Source organism: Nematolebias whitei, chromosome 9, assembly GCF_014905685.2.
Source record: "Nematolebias whitei isolate Nwh7 chromosome 9, NemWhi1, whole genome shotgun sequence".
In the NCBI taxonomy this organism is placed as follows: domain Eukaryota; kingdom Metazoa; phylum Chordata; class Actinopteri; order Cyprinodontiformes; family Rivulidae; genus Nematolebias; species Nematolebias whitei.
Window position 1 is genome coordinate 35672581 of NC_056506.1, and position 20409 is coordinate 35692989.

Genomic DNA, 20409 nt, shown 5'->3' on the forward strand with positions numbered 1-20409 from the left:
ACTACAATAAATATAACGTCTCTAATTTGCAGATTTTCACTTATTGCGGGGGAGTCCGGAACAGAAACCCGTCTATAAACGAGGGACTACTGTACAATGAACGCCTTCAACAATGAAAACAAAAACTCAAAGATGGGGGTAACTCACAGGTATGTCCCCACAGATTGCAGTTCAGTTTTCTTTTCTTTCTTATGACTTTAGTTTTCTTGCAGACAATGGTAATAAGATGATTTCAAAATATAGCCTGCATCTTTTAACTAACCCCTGACCTGAGACCGTAGGAGCTCCTGTGTTTTACCTAAAGATTGCATCTCATTGGGCTTCAACTGCTGGAGACTAGTTGGCAACTCAAGATAATTTAAAAATGATACTTTTCTATCACGATCTCACTGAATTACGAATGTTTGCAACAAAGTGACCAACGAGACGTGCGGCTGTGTTTTGCACAGCCATATTTTGAAAGTCATGGATTTTTTGTGTATGATTTTGCAAAAGTGTATTCTCATTTTAATGTGCATCCCTATCCACATCATACCCACCTAGGCTCATTTTATGTTTAGAAGCTGCCCCTGCATTTAGGAGTAAATCTACTGGAGTACACGTTTGAACTGAATATAAGCAGATTTGGACAATTTTTAAAATTGGGGACTGCTTAGAAAGGCAGCATCTATTATTATCCACATGAAAAGGGTCTTGATAGTCAATCAACTTTTTTTGCAGCCCAACCTGCAACGTATACCCCAAATATTATATCAAAATAACTGGCTCAGCAACATGATGTGTGCTATAACGTTTATTGGCATTTCGAGTTACCATGGCGACGTAATTTGCAAACAAAGATGCCATTTTTCTCATACAAAACGCCTGATGGAACTCAACAGCTTCTATTATAACAGTCAATCTTTGGGATACTGCGCTGAAATTGGGTATGGTCGTAGCTGAGAGCGAGTTGTTATACAGTCCTTATGCAAATCAAAAATCCAAGATGGCCGCTTGAGCTAAAAAGGAAACTTACTATAAATCAGCCATTTTTAGAGATGTAAGCTGAAATTTGGTGTGGTAGCTGAGAATGTTCCATAAATAGTGGGGAAAAGAAATTCAAGATGGCCAACAGAGCTACATTCAAATGGCTTTAACTCAGCTATTTTTTTTTTTTTTTGTTAAAAAAGACTTTCACAGCAGAAACTAGGTGAGGTTATAGCTAAGATTGTTCCCCATCACATACTGAATCCAAATAAAAAAATCCAAGATGGCCACCACCATAACTTAAAAAAGGATTATAACTCTTTTTTTTTTTTTTTTTTTGCTGCATTGAGCTGAAGGTTGGTATGGTGGTAGCTGAGAGCAAACCCCAACACATAATACTGTTAAATCAAAAATTTAAATTGGCAGCAGTGTGGCAGCCCCGTCAAAGTTTCTCCAGGAACTTTTTAGTTAAGTTTGTATCATTGGTGCATTTTTTATTTTATTTTTTATTTTTTTTAAGAGAGCTTCCATGCAGGGGTAAGAAAAAACATCTGAGATGCGTTTGAGACACCTACAATGACTCTCGGCCATTTTTAAGCTAAAATTTGTCCCAAATTTTTTGAACATGCTCAAATATCAAACAAGGCTCTGGACTCACACAGGAAAACAGAACCATAGGAGAACATTCTGAGACTTGATATAGTTTACGATACAGTTTAAAGTTTTCTATGATTGATGCTGATCTTTAGAAATCAAACAATTCCGACAACGAAGGAGAAAAAAAAAACATACTAGCTTTCAATATAGACCAGAATCAAACATTACGTTGACACACTTGTGAAAACCATTTAATATGTGTCGCAAAGGCACATGTAGAGCGGCTAACAGATCATCAGCTGCAGAGAATGCTAACTTCCTGTCAACCATAAAGTGTTTGAATTCATTCCAACATAGCTGCAGGCTCCACAAACAGTGATACAGATGTACAGCTGACTACAAGCGATCAGTGAAAGATATTGTGGACGGCGAGAAGATATGAGAGTTGGCAGGATGCAGTGGGTGAGTGGGGGCGCAGAAAATATGGATGAAGCTACAGCGAAATGGTTTCGCCTCACCATCGCTTTCATTCGCCCCTGAGGACGGCTGAGTGAAAATGGCTGTGAAAAACATGTCGGCTTACTCCGAGAGACACTGTGTCATCGATACAAAAGGAGCATAAACAAAGCTGAATAAACTGTTCCAAGCACAAGATGTGATTTCTCCGTATTTATTCTTTGATACGTCGACACAAGCTCTGGGTTTTCCCTTCTGTCTGGCAGCACAAAGCTTCCCCACTCCATTTCTGACTGCTGCTGGAAAACTAATCCCAGCCTCTAAACTTAAGACGCCAAGCTCGCTTTTACAGTTTGAAGCCAGGCGATGAAACGATAAAACACCTGTTGCAAACAAACGCATAGCAGCATTTACTACCAGGTCTTTTCACACCTGACGATTTAAGGTGCATTAATTATATTATGAATTATATTTGTTTTAACCAACTTTTAAGTGTGTGACACAAAACTTCAACAATATTTTTACTGCATTCCAATGGTCTCTCTTTGACGTAAGCAATTAATAATAAAGAGATAAATTAGCATTTTACGTGACATTTTTTTCTTAATCTTTCCTACCAAATGTTGAGTTTTATTTATTTTCTTACTGGCTTAAGGATGGCACAATTATCCCTTTAATGAAATTGGCTTTAAAAAGGTTTTACACCCCCAAAGGATATAGATAAACACAGAGAGCAGCATGTAATCCCTCAATCATAATTAAAACCTGATAATCACCAAATTTAGAGCGACAGGGATTTGCTTTACTGAGGAGCTAAGCTTTAGAGGCAGCGTTTGTTTACTCATTTGCAAATGAAATAACCGGACTAACACCGATATGTCTCACCTGATCGAAGCTGTTTGATGCGACCCTGGCTGAGGCTGGGGTCGACTGGCAGGAAGTCTTTGAACCAGGAGATCTCCGGGTCAGGGATGCCGCTGGCAGCGCAGAGCATGGTGGCCGTCTTTGTCCGTTCCACCACCTTCAGCTGGGGGCCCATGTCTATACTGGGGAAGCCAAAAGGCAACAGGTCCTCTGGAAGAAACAGAAACAAAGACTGTATGTTAAACAAAAAAATAGACAGGATTCAATTTATAGTTTAAATAAACCATGATTTATAACCCGTTAGCATGTTAGCATGCTAATGGTGACTCCAGGATTGGTTAATAGCTTATAGATAGAATATAAATCATCCTGGTACAGTACAGTATAAAGTACAGAAGTACTTGCTGTATGATTTACACAACAATGTCCAAAAAAGTTTTATACCTCCCCATATTTTTACAGCGATTCTAATGAGTCAGGCTTTGATCACTAATTCAGCAGCACAATAGATTAGTGGTTAGCATTGTTGCTTCATAGTTAGAAGGTCCTGGGTTCAATGCCCATTTGGACCTGGAGCCTTTCTGTGTGGAGTTCTGTGGGGCGGCTGTGGCTGAGTGGTTAGAGCAGTAGTCCTCCAATGCAAGAGTTGGGGGTTCGAATCCAACAGCAGTCACATGTCAAAGTGTCCCTGGGCAAGGCACTGAACCCCTCATTGCCTCCGATGTGTGTCCCATGGGTGTATGAATGTGATAAAGCTCTGAAGAGTCTCTTTAGAATGATTTGTTCAGTTAGCTTTGTAGAGATCTAGTAGAGTGCTGTATGAATGGGTAAATGAGGACACAGATTGTAGTGTAAAGCACTTTGAGTGTCTTGATAAGATAAAAAGGTGCTATATAAGTACAGTCTATTTACCATTCTCGTGTTTGCGTGGGTTTTCTCCGAGTAGGCTACTCTGGTTTCCACCCGCAGTACAAACATGTGTATGTTAGGTTGCTTTCAGGTCCAGGCCTCCCTTGCAAAGAAGATCTGTAATGCTAATTTGCCTGGTTAAATAAACATTAACAAAACAATAAAATTTATCTGGTTTTTCAGGGTTTTTCTTTGGACTTTTGCTGTTTTTATGTACCTATAGTAAATCTAGTTATGTGACCTATTCGGTGACCTAATCACGACAGCACATTGATCAGGATGTGTGCTTAAAGAAAACTGGAAAAGGAAGACAAAGAAGAAGCAAAGTGAACCTGAATGTTATGTTTTTAAGAAACATCCAGCAAAGACCAGACAGATGTATGATAGTTTAGTTGATAACTACATTTCAACTGTTTTTGTTTTTTAGTCATGTGTCAGACTGATGATATTGTTTGTCTTTTTCAGACATTTGAGCAAGAAAATAGGAACAAATTGTTCTTTTTGATCGGCTGCTGGTAATAGAGACTAAATTGACGGACTGGTAGAATCTCACAGGGTTGAATCTGTTGGAGATTAGTTGGTGGATGAAAACTAAGATAAAATTAGTAATGTTTTGTTGCAGTTTTACTGGATTCTCAGTGTTTGCAACCAAGCAACCAGAAAAGACAAAAAAAAAAAAAAAAAAAAACTAAATGTGAATGCTTAATAAGCATTCACACTATTGTGATCCTGTTAATATTTATTATTCCAGGTTCTTTATTTCTTCTGTACATTTTTCGGCATCTTTATTGTTCCACAATTTTGGTGCTATCAAATCATATTTCAAAACGTTCAGCTCTTTCAGGACAATCCTGCTATGACTTTTGGTATTGGTGCAACTTTAGCTTTTTGAAATATTTAGTCTTTTCTACCATTTTTGTCTCAGAAAATTAATTGAGCTCATTTTTATATCCTTCAAAGCTTTAGAACTGTTTACAACCTTTTACTGCTCCTTTCACGTTTTGTTCTGATTCAGCTTCTTTCAACTTACTTGAGCAAATTTAAACATTTTTCAGTTACTTGCTGCTACTTTCAGCTGTTTTGTGCTCCTTTCAGATTCTGTCTGATACCTACCAAATTGTTGTGCTTCTTCTGATTTTTTTCTGTTAATTTCAACTTGTTTTGTTCCTTTCAGCTAATTTTTGCAAGTTTCAGCTTTTTCTGCTATTTCAGCTTCAGCTAATTCCACATATTTTGCACTCATTTAAATCATTTTTAACCTGATTCAGCAAAAATGTGCTGTCTCCACTTCCTTTTGGTAATTTAAGATTCTTTCTGTTTTTTAGCTATTATTCAGTTGTTTTGTTTGATCAAATGTTGGATTTTTTCCAGATACTGGTAATTTCCACTTTTTGTGCTCATTTCTGCTTCTTGCAGCATAACTGGGAAAACGTGTTCTTTCTGCTTTCTTCTGTTACGTTAAGTTTTTCTAACTTTTAAGATAGCTTTTAAGCATTTTTAGCTCATTTCAGCTGCTTTCAGATAAATTCAAAATGTTTGTGGTAATTTCTGCTACTTTCAGCCCAAGTAATTTTTTTCTGCTCCTTTCAGCTTTTTCTGGGTAGTTTAAACTTATTTCTGCCTTTTCAGCTACTTTTCAGCTTTTGTTTGCTAATTTCAGCTTTTTTTTAACCTAATTTCAGCTAGTTTTCTGCAAATCCTTCAGCAATAAGCATTCACACTGCATTTTTGGAGGAAATGCAATTTCTCTAGTTTAGGTTGTGAATACTGTTCGTTGCCCATCTTTGTCCACATCAAATCCACCTTATTTAGTAGCAACCACCCTCATGTTTCTGATTTAATCTACTACATCTTTGAAATTAGGATGGGTAGATTTGGACGCTATTTTTAGTAAATATTATTTATCATCTGTAAGTTTTGAGATAGTTTGAAAACCTTCTGAAATATTTTTTAATAACTTTAAAAAGCGCTTGTGTCTGCAGCAGCTCGGTTGTCAGCGCCCGGGTCTTGTAATCCTGAGGCTGCAGGTTTGAGCTCAGGTTGCGTCAGGAGTGGCATCCGGTATAAACAGTTACCAGATCATTCATCTTTCATGTTCGTTTGACAGTGCCGACTTCTGCAGAAAGGAGCAGCTAAAAGGAAAACAACAGCTTTTTAAAAGCTGCTTCACCCTAACAACAGGAGTGATGGCATTTTCAAACCTTGTACTCATCTTTAAATTTTTAGTATTTTTTTATTTTGCATTTGATGGATTTAGTGATGTTAGTTCAAGGTTTTCAAACTGTTGTATTGTTTTTTTTTTTTTTAGAATAGAATAGACCTTTATTATCATTGCATCTAAATACAATGACATTTGTACACACTGACAGTGTGCTGTCACAAAATAAAAAAAAATATTTTTATTTCTTCATTTCATCTTTTAAATCTCCTGTTTTTGTTGTAAACTAATTTTTCACAGCACAACATTATATCTTTTAAATGAGCCTGTTTGTGCTTGTTTCTCCAACTTCTGTGTAATTATTCAGTCTGAGGTCCACCCACACTGTCATCTTTTGCAGCATTAATAAAGACCTGTCTGGAATACAGTGCCAGACCCCCTACAGGCACACACACACACACACACATACACACATATGCTCATGCCCCAAACCCAGTGCAGTGGTGCGCTCTAATTAACAGCCGGGGAGTCCATGTAGCAGTAGCCGGCGGAGTGATAAAAAGACCATCTGAACTCTCACAGGACAGTGGCGGACTTGGGCGGGGGTGGGATTGTGGTGGGGGGCGGGAGGGCAAAGAAGAGCAGATGTAGTGCTACCATCTTCCTCGCCTCAGGGGATCTAGCCTCCTGACCTGCTCATCGATCTGCTCCCCTCTCCTTCCCTTTATCTCCCTCCCTGTCTCATCAATGGCCGTGTCACCATCCTCCATTCAGGTGCATCATTAGCATTGATCAGTTGTGGGCGGCGACGAGTGTTGGCGGCCTCCGTTTTCCGACGGCAGGAAGGTTTTTTTTGTGGGCTGATTGCTACACTAAACAGCCTCATTATCCAAGCTGTCCTCCGAGCTCTGATTCCACTCGTAGCTTTTCGGGTGGCGTTTCTCCTCAGCCGCCTCCTTGCAGCATCAGCAACAGCAAGATGCGCCTATCTGACAGGATCTCTCCGACACGACGGCTGCGGGGAGAGAAAGAGGGCGATAGATCCTATCTTCGCACAGCCTCTCCATCCCCATTGCAGAGTGCGGGAGCAGATGGTGTGCGTCTGTCATGTGGTTAGGTAAGGGGAGCCCGGAGGAGGAGAGGAGCAAAGTAAACACAGGCAGTTGATGCGGCTGCAGTCTGCACCTCGAGCTGCAGGTTAGTCTATGATGCTTGACTCGAGAAGCAGCAGGTTCGGTCATGCCTGACAGCTCAAATGGGCTTGATTGAGCAAATTGCAACGTTAAAAACTGCTTCACTGAAACATCTAATTATGGTTGCAGGTATGGAGGAGGTGCTTGTATCTTAGAGGGAGAGAGTGTGGTGAAAAGGTCAAGGAGTGGAAAACAAAACCAGGTGGGCTGATGGAAGCAAGAATACGCGTCTGGCCATCTGGACTGTTGTCATTGTGACATTTAATCTCATTCACCAGTGTAGTGTGGGGGGAGGAAACAACTGGTCCTTCAGAGTGGGCACCTTTCCTGTCATGAACATATGTGGACATGGTAGAAGTCTGTGAAGATTCTAACTTGACAAAGCTATAGGCTCAGAGTCAGCCACTCAGCTACACCCCCCCTCCTCCCGTTGTAATCAGACATATCCAAATGCGTGCAGACACATCCCAGAACGGCCCCTCTAATCGTTGGTACATTTTAACAATTACGGCTAACAAGTCCTTATTACCCCCAGTGCCCTGCCCCTCCTCTTGATCCCAGCTTCTAATTGCGGCTGCTGTTTCTGAACAGCCCTCTGCATAGTTATTAGTCAGAAATCATTTCAGGCGCCCAACACAGACAGCGCCACGCCTCTGAAAACTCACAGCTCACCTCCACAAGCCACCTGTGCTCCACGAGCGTGTACGTGTGTGGGCATGTGTCAGCGCTGAAGTAACTCCTGCTGCCTGGGCGGTATGTTTATAGTCTTCTAGAAACAGGCTGTCAAACACTTTAAAAACTAGCTGTTTTTTTTTTTTTTCTTTCTTTCTTTCTTCCAGCCGGCTTGCCGTATCGCCAAATGACTAGCTAGCTGCAGGCTTTGATCACACGGGACTAAACTGGCTCTGCTGTCTGCACCAGTATCTCCACACTAAAGGGCTCTGCAGATGTTAAAGGGAGGAACAGAGCCTCTCAGATCACTATTTATATGGGAGCGAGCCCTCTGTTTTTACCACAGACGAGAAAAAGTAGAGGCTGAATGCAGAAAAGAGAGGCCTGTGTTTGAGTGCAGGCAGACAAGCACGTCTTTTGTGCTTTACACCCCTCTATAGTGGAAAAAAATCCATTAAAATCTGGATCAACATAAAAAGTTATTCACATTTACTATCTACAATATATCCAGAAGGTGTTGAGGATGTCTCTCAGCTATACCATAATTGGCTGAGTTGCAGCCATTTTTGTTTTGATGAGTTGTGGCGGTCGTCTTGAATTGGGTCGACCCCAAATGTTAAAGAGTTGCTGAGGTACACTGAATGATTACTATCTAAGAGTTTTGCTAAATTATTATCTGCGGTTTATGAAAGATTTTTGCTAACAGACAGACAGTGTTGATTTTAATATTTATTGTCAAAGTTTAAAGCAAACATTTTGTGCATTGTATAGTGCTTGTGGTATGTGTTGAAGATGACCCTCAGCTACTTCCACACTCAAAATCTGTCAGATGGGCTGAGTTACATTCACTGATGTGTTTCCTAAAGTCTGTTGACTGTGGTGGCCATCTTGATTTAAGTTGCCGCCAAAAATTAATCAGTTGTAAACAAAACACATACTCATCACTTTTTAAGAGTTTCAATAAAATTTGTCCAGTGGTTAATGAGATAATTTGCCAACAGACAGAAACAGTTAACTTTTAAAGTTAATGGCCAAGTTTTAAAAATAGATATATCTTTTTTCCAGTTAGTGCTCAGGATATATGTTGTAAAAGACCCTTAGCTATTATCACACAACATTTTAGCTCAATATTTGTGCAACTGGCTGAGTTATTGCCATTTTTTATTTTTGCATTAGCTAAGTTTGATAAGCTGTGGCGGCCATCTTGAAAGAAGTCGCCTCCAAAAGTTAATTATTTGTAAATAGAGCTCCACTGATTACTGTCTGAGACTTCCATTAAAATCTGTCAGGTGGTTCACGAGATATTTCGCTAAAGATACAGATAAACACGCGGGCAGCAACATCATCGCCGCGTCGCCCGTTGGCGGCGGGCGATAAATGGCGCGTGCACACATCCTGCTCATGCAGATAAACCAGCAGATAGAAGGATGGCTGAACTCTTGAGCACGGTTCACTGGAGACGGGAATCGGGAGCCACAAGTATTCTGCCAGGTTCCTGGATGAGTCAGCGTCCGCTTGAAATAGATACTGCAGGCATGGCCTTGATCACACTTTTTCACCAAGTGAATCGTTTATCAAACACAAACACTGCCGCACAAAAGTCAAGCTTATTTTCTATCTCCTGGTTAAATTGATAAGATAGCCTGTGGAGAAAAAATAAAAATAAAAAAAGCACCATGTGGATATAAACACTCTGTGTGTCAACAGTGTTTCGGGGAACATTGGCAAGCGCTGAGCAGCATTGTTCCCCGGAGCTTTGTGCGTTCGTGTGGGTATGTGTGTGCGTCGAGAGGTTGAGAGTGTACATTTTGGCCTGGTTATGTTTGCAGAAGGGCAATCAGGCCCAGTGCCCAAAACCAGTCAGCTGAGCCAACCAGATCTGGGCAAATAAGCAATTTGTGTGTCCACGCACACACACACACACATACGGCAGAAGCAGTGTGGAAGGATACACACCCAGTGAGCCAAACACATAATGCATGATGCAAACAAACAAACAAACAGGAATCCAGGTTTTCTCCCTCTGTGTGTCCTCATCCCCACGCGCACACACACATTCACACAAAGAGAGTCAGACGGGTTAAGAAACAGGTTGCCTATTCATATTTCAAATTATTTCAGAAGGAAACGTGCACGAAAGAAGCCTGCAGAAGAGCTGATCCCAAGCAGCCTGAATCAGAATTAATCCTCCAGCACTCAGCAGTCTTCAGAGACTCTCATGCATTGACTTCCACAGGCTGCAGGAGGGCTGAAGGGGAGCACTTTAAATGCTAATGAGCCTTTATGATAATAGATCACAAAGCAATGCAAAGTTGGATCCTGTAGATCTTTCATACCTAAAAAAAAAAAAAAAAAAGCCCCAACATGTTCCTAATATCCAGAGCCAGCAGTTAAAGGGTGATTCCACGTGTACAACATGCAGGAAGAGAAAAAGAAAAGAAAAAGAGAAGAAGAATGGGAATAATAAAACAGAGGGAGAGGATGAAAAGTGAAGACGAGGGCATGTGATGAAAGAGGCAGTTCTCCTCTCAAGGAGCTTAATCCTCTTGCAGGCTGGGTTGATACTCGCTGTTATTTTCATGTTGAAATGCTGTTTGAGCCGCCGGCCTGCCAACGCAGCTGACGCCTGGGGGGGGGGGGGGGGTCACTGCTGATCTGTTGTTCATATAAAGGGTGCTCCCTCCACCCCGTTCCTCACCTGCTTTTCCCCCCCAATATGGGAAACTGAGAGGTGAGTATAATCAGGATGAAATGTGTGATGAAGTTACATCTGTACACAAGTGTGAAGGTCGTGCACACGCACACGTGCAGCGCTGCGGCAGCACGAGTCTGACGCCCACCAGAGGTTTTAAAACATGCAGAACTGCAGATACTTCTGTCTCCTAAAAGCTCAACAACACAACTGCAGCATCACACAGCTTGAAAAATGCAACGAGAGGAATAAAAGAAAAATTAAAGGGCGTGCGCAGCCAGCGAGGGTCAAGATAAACATTTTTTTAAAAAAGAACGGTGGATAAAATAAAACGGGACAAAAGCAAAATTAGGATGGATGGAGTTTGTGAGGAAAGAAGGGAGAGGAGGAGATAATGGGATGTGTGCTGCAGATGATGGTCATGGCACAACAAGAACCATCTCCCTGACCATAACCCACCACATCTCCATCCATTAGGCAGCTATAGAGCAGCAGAGAACATCCTGTGGCCAACCACAAGCTATTAGTCCCAGTCAACAGACAGAAAAAAAAACGACAAGATGAAACACAGCAGAAAATGAAAAGATGGGAGGGGAAGGAAGTTTTCATCAGTAATGGAAAATCTCCATCTACAACAGAGGTTCGCGAGCCTCTTCCCCAACAAAGCGCTTCGTTTAAAGACCAACCAAAGCACACTTTGTGCACACGTTTCTACATATTTCTGCTTGGGCGTTGCAACTATTCAAATTTGCAGTTTAGATTTTTTGCTCCAAGCCATCATAAAAACAATGTAATCGTCAAAAACTTAATAATATTCAAATTATTTAGCCACTTTTTAATTAGAAAAAACCCTACCTTCTTGTTTCACCTACTTGGCGAACTGCTACGTTCTAGCTACTATTTAGCTTCTTTTAGCTAGTATTTTGTTAAGTTTAGCCTTTAGCTACTTTTTTTTTTCATCTCTTCCGTTTCATCTTCTTTAGCATATAGTTCGGCGCTCGGCCTTCACACTGTATTTTTGCATTAAATGCAGTTTCTCCGTCTGTAAATGTTTTAGGCCGTACAGACAAAACTTTAAGCACTTAATGAATATCGGAGATTCTGTTGAACAGACAACGTTTTATGTATTTTTATATTTGGACATGTTCTCATTTCATTTTATTAACCCACTATACGAGAAAGCTTTTTTAGATTTAAAAAAGTGTGGTTACGTGACTAAATGGAGAGAAATCTGAATAGTTTGTGTGTGGGGTGAAAGGCAGACTTCTTATATTTTTGTCTTAATTAAGCAGATTAATTTCTTTGTGACTTCAGGAAACCAGATGAAAAACTAATGACCACGTGTTTCAGAAAAACGTCACTTAGGTTTGAAGAGGTTTGTCATTTAAATATTTAGCTTTTTTTGGATTGTGCTGTTTTTGCGTTTTCTTTTTATGTGTGTGCTCATATAGCAAATTATTATTTTTCCATTGTCTTTCACTTCTTTTAGATTTCAAATTTATTTCTGTCTTTTTCCTCTCGTAAACTTCTGACTGTCTCCTCAAAATTTATTTTGCATAAAAAACTTTTGTTTTTATAAATTCTTGCATGCATTTCCTGTCTGGGCCCTCTATCGTAAAACACAGTTTGAAAACTGTGTAAATGCTTTAATGGTATCAAATTGTAAAGCATCAGCCGCCTCCGAAGACAATCTCTAACTCTCTCATAGCTTTAAAAAAAAATCATAACAAGCTTTTATGTGGCCCAGCATTTAAGAATCTTCTTGTTTTAATGGCAGTAAAATCTACCGGACCTCTTGCTGTCTGGATGCAGACGGTGCGTTCAGGGAAACTTTTGTTAATGTCTCTGAATCCAATTAAATATCACTTCATTTACTGATGCTTCACTGATTTATTGGGTGGGGGGGGGGGGGGCATCCTCAAGAACAGATCTCAGTCAAAGAGGAGTTTATAAGCCCGGCACACACACTCACACACACAAACTGAGTCGCTCAGCCTTGAGGCGCAGTTTCTGCGGTAATGTGCTTTAGATTGGGGCTGTGTGTGCAGAGATGATGGGCTGGGTAACAGATGGTCAGGAGACTATTCCCTCGGCAACCAGCCTTCTGCTTGCTACACAGCCCCGCCAACTCCACAATCCTCATCCATCTTCTGCACTCACAAATTCCCCGCCCCGAACTCCTCCGACATCCCATTCCATCTCTATTGTTTTTCTCGATGCTGTTGCGTTGCTCAACTCACTCGCGGCTCCCTACTCTCCGTCATATTCCTCTCTCACCTCTCCTCGGCCTCCTCCTCAATTACTCTTGGCGATAAAGGCGCATTGGCCAATCCAAGGCCTAATCCCATGAATTTTCTTGTTCAAGCGACAGCCTGAGTAGCTGCTCTTCGAGTCTTCATCCAGTCCAGCTGTGCTGGGCCAGTGGCCAACGCTCAGATCCCAAGCTAACAGCCACACGCTGCAACTTAAGCGCATAACTTGTCGAAGTGAAGCATCAGATAGGGTTCCCTCCAAGGAAACGGTCAACATTGGATTAACGCCCTCACTCTGGCCAGGAAGCGGAATGATTACGGCAAGCTGCAATGCTAAAATGCCCCTGAGCTAACATGTTGGCTGGCCCTCTTCACAGCCAGATCATGCTTGGGTGCACTCAAAGGGACTATAAAAAGAACAGCTCCCTGCAGCCTGATGTGCAGGCAGGGTGTGGCGTTGCTTTATTGTCACATCCACAGCTGACAGACCAGTGAAGCTAGACACGACGGCTGGGAACAAGTGCAAAAGGACTGTGTGCATGTGTGTGTTACCTCTGATAATGGCCAGCTTTGCAGTGAAAGAGATCTCTCCTTCACTGTTGCGTGCCACACACTCGTAGATGTTCTCATCTCGGGGGGCTCTGAGCGGCTGGATCCTCAGCACAGCACCAGCACCTTCATCAAACTCTATGGTCTGAGAAGCCACAAAACGTACAGAGCACATGGCATTAGACACAGCACAGCAAACATTTGCCTCCTAATAACACAACATTGAACTCATATGTGTTTTATTGTCAGCATCTTTGAATTCTTTGCTTTATCAGCATTACATGGTTTGTAATTGTGGCAAACTCCTCTAAAACTTGCACAAAACACCTCACCTGCGCAGGCATTGTACTTACCAACAAGTAAGGCTGATCCGGGCCCCCTACTTGAAATGCAACGTCGTTAAGAGTTAGATCACATTACTGCATCACTTTACAGTCAGACCTCAACTGAGCTTGAAATAAGAGCTATGCAACTCCCTCCGTTAGCTTTGCTTGTAGCCTTTTCTCAATTAAAATGTGTGCATTCAATAGAAATTAGAATCAACGGTTGGGAACATTGAATTTTCATGTGTTAGTTTTGCACATAATTCTGCAGATTTTAATTGAGCATGACCAACAATCTTTTAATCGCGTTTTTTTTTTTTTTTTAACAGTTTGGAGCTAATGTGCCTTGTTGCCAAGGTTAGCTAGGAAAATTGATGTTGCTCCCATTAATCTGTCATGCTCCGGCCACAGAGTTTATTTTAACAGCAGGATTACAAGCCTGACTCATATCAAAGCACAGAATAATTCATTTATCACTACCTGGAAAGGTTATAATTAACATGTTACAGTAGAGGCCTAGCTGTGCAACCTCACACAGACCGTGAGATGCTGCAGAAGAAAAAGGAATAACACAGTCTATGTCTAAATCGAACAAAAAAAAATCCACAACATACTTCTATTACATGCTGCCAAAAGGTGATGATTGATGAAGTTGGTTCAGTGTGAACACTTACAAAAGAGCACTTAAATTACAGATCCGTGCAGTTTTTATTAAACAACGGGGTTGTAACATTTTACATTATACTGATAGTATGTCATGTGTTTGTCTAAAATTCTGCTGTCATTTTTAAAATCCTCTTTCCCAGAAGACCCGGGCTGTTTTGCTGGGTCAGGTGATGTGTAAAACCTTCAGAGAAAGGCAGTTGCTCACGTTTTTATTAAGATTTACGCTGAGCTTTTCTGCAGGCAAGTTTGTTAAATTGTGACGTAAGCATGGGAAGATAAAGGTAAAACAAGCCCACAAGAGAAACACTTAAAGTGCGTTTGTTTCATGTGGGGAAAAATGAACTTACTTAAGGCTTTAAGCTGTGCAGACCTGGTTCATGTAAAATACATAACTCATGCAGAGGAGGCAGACAGACCGCCAGTTTTTCTGCTCACACAGCTAATACACCGGAAGACCTAGCTTCATATGGAGTGAATAAACACGAGGGTATCTCTATTTCTTTCTAAACATTTTCTTTTAACCAAACTATAGCAGCAGCAGGTTAATCATGAATCATGATCTAAAAAAATTGTATATTAAAAGTGGAATATGATCTGAAACTAAACAGCCATGATTGGAAATAATCACTTTGCTACTGTGTGAGAGAAACATTGTGCACTGTGACAACCACCTCGATACGCTGGGAGTTGACCTTCTTGCCCTTTTTGTTCCAGTAGACGACAGGCTTGGGGTTGCCGATGGCCTGACACACAAATGATGCCACCCCCCCTGACACGCCGATCTGGTCTGTTGGAATCTTGGTGAATCTTGGTGGGCCTGAAAGAAAAGACGCAGAAGAGAGAGAGCAAGAGAGAAAAGCACAAGCATGAAAACTGACATCTTCATACTTGGAAGACGTGAAATCAACTCCAGCAACAGTAGCAACCCCCCGCTGACCACGCCCCATTTCACCATCGGTGACCGGTCAGGATGACTCGTGTCCTGACGACTGCACGGTTGTGCTTACTTCCTGGGTATCATCTAGAGGACAAGCTGAAGGACTTCCTGTGGGTCATAAATAAAAGATGGGACTGAGGCTTTAGAGGAACATCTCTCTCTCGCTCCTCTCTTTTTCTGCATCCCTGTGCTTTCTGCACGGCAGGACGCCACGGCGCTGCCGAAGCTGTCACGACACGTGCGCGTTTCACAGGCAGGGAGAAGTGTCGCTGAAGATTCACAGCATATAATTGGTTTAAATGTATTAATACAAGAGGTGTGATTTATTTTTATTTTTTTTATTTTGTGCCTGCAAACGCCGAGCATCCATAAGTGATTTTATTGACGATCCAGCTTTCTGCTCAGCCTCCATCGGTGACTTCAGGAGAGCAATTTCCAGCGATCGCGTTGTGATGTGAGATGTTTAAGCACTGCAGTCGCCCTCTGCAAGAAAACAGTAATTTCCAAGTGTGATATTGAACCAACAGCACTGAACCTACACTTTTCACAGCGGCTGAGTCAGATCAGTGAAACAACCTCACGCATCCACCCCTCGCTATCTGTCTGTGGCCTGTTGCCATGGCGCCCAGCTTAACTCCTCTACAGCGACGAAATCGCAGCTATCCATCAGGGCGAAGTCAGGATGACCCTTACCATGGCAACCTGGTTCCCTCCTCCCCTGTGTCTGGGTGGGCGAGGTCCTGCCATTGTGATTGAAGACAGAGCAGGAATATTATTAGGAATAAAACCACTGCCTATCAAAGAATCACTGTCAGGTTCTTTACTGGTTCAAATGTCTTCCCACTCACTTCACGTTTTAATAGCCACACAGTGTTTCCCCACAACAGGAGCTGGAACGGCCTCACGACAAAAGAAGGGTCTTCTGTTTGCTGCACGGTGTTTTTCGAGAAGGATCAATTTGAATGTCAGAAAAAAGGTGGCTACATTTTATGCTTGCCATAATCCTGAGCAGCAGAAAAAGCATGTTGACTGAACATATTTATCCTCGCCAGATTTAGACGCAGGAGCGGGATATTTTCTGCCTGTTAGACTCTTACAAATACACACAGTGTGGAGCTAAGTGCACCTTTTTTCCCCTGCCAATAATTTGTGAGCTATCAAAAGTCGATAGGAAAAAAAAGTGTCATGGCTAAAACGGCTTCCTCTCTTCTATTGGATTATGAATGAATTTTGTGTTCCTCAAAGGCTTCTCTTGGCTTTATGTTGAATCCAGAATGTTTTCGATGTTCTCTTAAACGCCTTTCAATCCTCCTGAAAAACCGACCTCACTGACAAAATAACCACTTAAGCCTTTTCCAACAGGCAGAGAAAAGCCCTACAAGGTACTAGCTCTGAATGGATTTGCACTCAGCAGAAACTTGTTATGATCGGGAGGTTCTCTGGAAATAAAAGACTAATCAGGACCTTTGTCTTTTTCAATAGTAGGTTTCGTTCTGCTGTCGCGAAGCAGACCGGTCTGCCACTGACCCCAAACTGCTCGGGTTTAAATGGAACACCTATGTAACTTGTAATCTTTGGATTGAGTGACAGACAGCTGCTGTGCTCGGACCTAACAAGGACAGGAATGCAGAACTTCACAGTGTCTGCAGTGTGCGATAAGACAGGAACTGGAACTCTGAGTTTCTTTCTGAGCAAACTATGGATTTGAGTTAAAAACATCATTATTTTATTTAAAAAAATAAAAAGATGTAATAATCTATGATCAACAGTTTTCATTTTTCTGCCTCAGATAGTTCAGGATCTATGAAACCAAGTGTTGCATGAACAGTTAATATCTTACCTGTTGCTGATAACTCGTTCTACTATAATAATAATAAAATGCTATGTGAAAAGAAATTAGTTCTCTGCATTTAACCCATCGCACCTGGGATGCACCCGGTGGAGCGGTGGGCAGCTGTGTAGGCTGCCCGGGGAACAATTCGGGATGGGGTGTCCTGCTCAGAGACGCCACGAGATGTGCATTGAATGGGGATCGAGTCCAGGACCTTCGGGTTCCGAGTCGGCCCTGCCCCTACACCATCTCGGCCCCCTATACTGTATGACACCAGTTTGGAGGAATAAAGTTGATTTTTTTTTTCTGGATTGATGAGCTAGCTGCTAATGTATATTAACATCCCCATTTTTATATTACACAGCTATTTACATGGGATTATTTGATTATTTGCAAGTGCAAATAGTAAAAACAACTAGATCGTTTCTGAAAAAAAAAAGCATCAATCATGGTAGAGTAAAGCTTTATAAAATAGTGTTTGCATGAGATGAAGTGAAGATTTTGATTTGCTGTTAGCTTGTCACCCCAAAATTAAACTTTCAAACTTTCCTACATCTCAACAAGAAGTGTGCAATGCCACTTTTCTGTCTTTATCGTTGGCAAGCACTAGACAACAACAATCACGATGTCTTTCAGACAAGCCAAAATGAAGTTTATTGATACTCTTGACCAATGTGCAACAGAAAGATATATCCAGAAAATGACTGCTGTCTGAATTAACCCGTATGAGGTAGAGAACGAGAATGTCAAACGACGGAGACAAGTTGCCTCCGATCTCTTATTATGGCATAATTATTTAGTGAACACGAGGAGTTCCTACACAATGGAGGAGTTTTGCAGCCTGAAATCTATGGACGCATATAATCAACATTTTAATGTCTTTGTGAAGGACATCCGAACTGAGCGCTACCTGGTTAAATCAAGTTTTAATTAAATAAATAAATATATTAACATGCAACCCCCTCACAGAATGATGCCAGGTCCAACTCTGGGCTAGAACCTTCCACATTCTTGCTGTGAGGCAACAGTGCTAACCACTGAACCACCGTGATGCCAATAGAATATAAACAGAGACGACTGTGACTGGAGCTATTCGGTGTCTACTAAAATGGTGGTTAGTGACAAAGTGCTCAGATGTGAATTACATGAGAACTATATTCAGAGAGTCATCTGCAACAGATAAGACACTTACAGTTAAAAACCTATTTTAAAATATCACACCACAAATGATTTGAACTATTACTTTGAAATCGCAAACAAGCCAGTTTTTAGTTTTTTTCTTAATTAGGTTGTTTATGCCCTCTCTTTGTATTTCACAGTAAAAGTATGATATACTATATATATAATATATACTATATTATATATATATATATATATATATATATATATATATATATATATATATATATATATGTAAATGATCAAATCTGTGTTTTAAAGATGTAACTGGAAGCGTACAAATGACATTATGAAAACTATTTTAGAGACTTTTGAAATAAGAACATCTGAATTAAACAACAAACAATGGAGTTTCAATATATTATACTTGATCAGTATCATAATTTTATAAACAGTAACTGTTTACCCGTAAAAAAAAAAAATCAACATGTTCACGTGTTTTGCATAAAAAAATAAGAAGAGAATAAGAAAAGCTGAGAAATTATATGAGCCGAGTTATTTCAAGACACACCGAGGGGTCAGAAACAATCTCACCTTGTTAGGCCTTGTTAGCAGGGGGTGAAAAGATTAAACTGAGTCAATGTAAAAAACATCGCAGGTCCAATAGAACGTGCCATAAACCAGTTGATGGCCCACTTCTGGTTTATCAGCTAATATTGACCAATTTGGCTACACATATTGTTAATAAAACAATAAAAGTTAACTTTTAAAAAACTGTGTTTTCTTGTAAAACTTTTCACTCATTTGTGTTTTTTGTTTCTGCTGATATATCAATTCAATTTAATTCAGTTTATTTATATAACACCAAGTCACAACAGACGTCGTCTCCAATAGACGTTGTTAGTCGTCTATCATACCCTGTGGATGGTCCAAAAATCAGCAGATGTCATTCTGTCTCATTACTGTGTATACAAACATTTAAAAATATATATCAGTCATCTCACAGGACCATAACCACAGACACAAACTAAATAAAATGACAATTTCTGTTTTTAAAGCTAAGAGGTGCCATGTTTTATATTTATCCTTTATACCTTATCTTTTACACACACAATCTGCTTGGTGACATTTTCAGAGCGGTGATAGCCAAGTCTGACAAAGAAAATGTGTGTGTGTGTTGGGGTGGGGTGGGGTTAGAGACCACTGAGGCAGGAAATGTGTTGAGATGTTGTAATCAAGAAGATGATGAGAAACATGCTGATGGGACCTCCCGCCTTATCAAAACACATTAACAACACCACAGCTCAGAGCTGATGTACTGACAGGAGGGGAGCCACTCCCCCACTCACTCACTCACTCTCTCTCTCTCCGTCACACACACACGCACACGTTCTATGTGTCGCACTATTACATTGAACTCAGATTAAGTAAAATACAGAAAAAGAAAATGGGTAGCCATTAAAACATCATACCTAGTGCTGCACAAACGCTGGTTAGAAGGATGACCAAAGGCAGCAGCAGACACATGTGGGACAGATGAAGGCCGAGGCCCAGGATGGGTTGCCTGGTCTGAGCCAGAACGCTGCTTGGTTTACACAATAGCATGGCACCACCGTTGGGCTGGTTGGAGATGACAAAAATGCAGGTCGGGCTTCACTCAGCAGGGGCAGGCACTCTGCAAACAGAAAAAGAGGTTGAGGAGCATGCTCTTTACTTCTGACCCAGCATTTTCAGCTGCTGCCAAAAAAAAAAAACCAGGCTGTAAGGCCGTCACATTTATGGTAGTAACACAATCTCTGAGCAAAAGGACTGTGCAAGATCTCACAGGACTGTGTGCATAAAGTTATTCTCAAGGTTAGCCAAAAAGGCTGTAGAGATATACCTGCGTCGCTGAATGTCATTTTATGACACACTTTTATTTCTGGTAGCTGAGTAGTTCATTCTGTAAAGATGTCTCTGAAAAAGGAAACTCCTCTTCCTTGAGCAAATGAGACATTCCACCCCCGTTTCAGATCCTGGGACAGTTTAAACCTTGTGCTCAGCATCTCTAACTCTGGAAAGTATCAAGAGACTTTTATGGTTTGCAAGACAACCAAAGTTCCAATAAATCTGAATAATATTGGAACGCCCTTTCTGTGAATCCCAAAAATGGATGTTTGAGTTAACACAGATCACCCAGGATGTCCTGGTATCACCTTGTAACCTCCAACCAAACTATCCTTCAA

General features: G+C 41.0%; 1 protein-coding gene across 1 annotated transcript in view; it reads right to left on the reverse strand.

The window, feature by feature from the left end:
* LOC119414244 (receptor-type tyrosine-protein phosphatase S) overlaps window positions 1-20409 on the reverse strand; it is a 100675-nt gene that overhangs the window by 51959 nt on the left and 28307 nt on the right. The window contains exons 2-5 of the mRNA XM_037681343.1: window positions 19657-19859; window positions 14969-15114; window positions 13312-13453; window positions 2905-3093 (exon numbers count right to left, since the gene is read on the reverse strand). Coding sequence (XP_037537271.1) covers window positions 2905-3093; window positions 13312-13453; window positions 14969-15114; window positions 19657-19789 — 610 coding nt within the window. The 5' untranslated portion in view covers window positions 19790-19859. The remainder of the gene's footprint in view (window positions 1-2904; window positions 3094-13311; window positions 13454-14968; window positions 15115-19656; window positions 19860-20409) is intronic.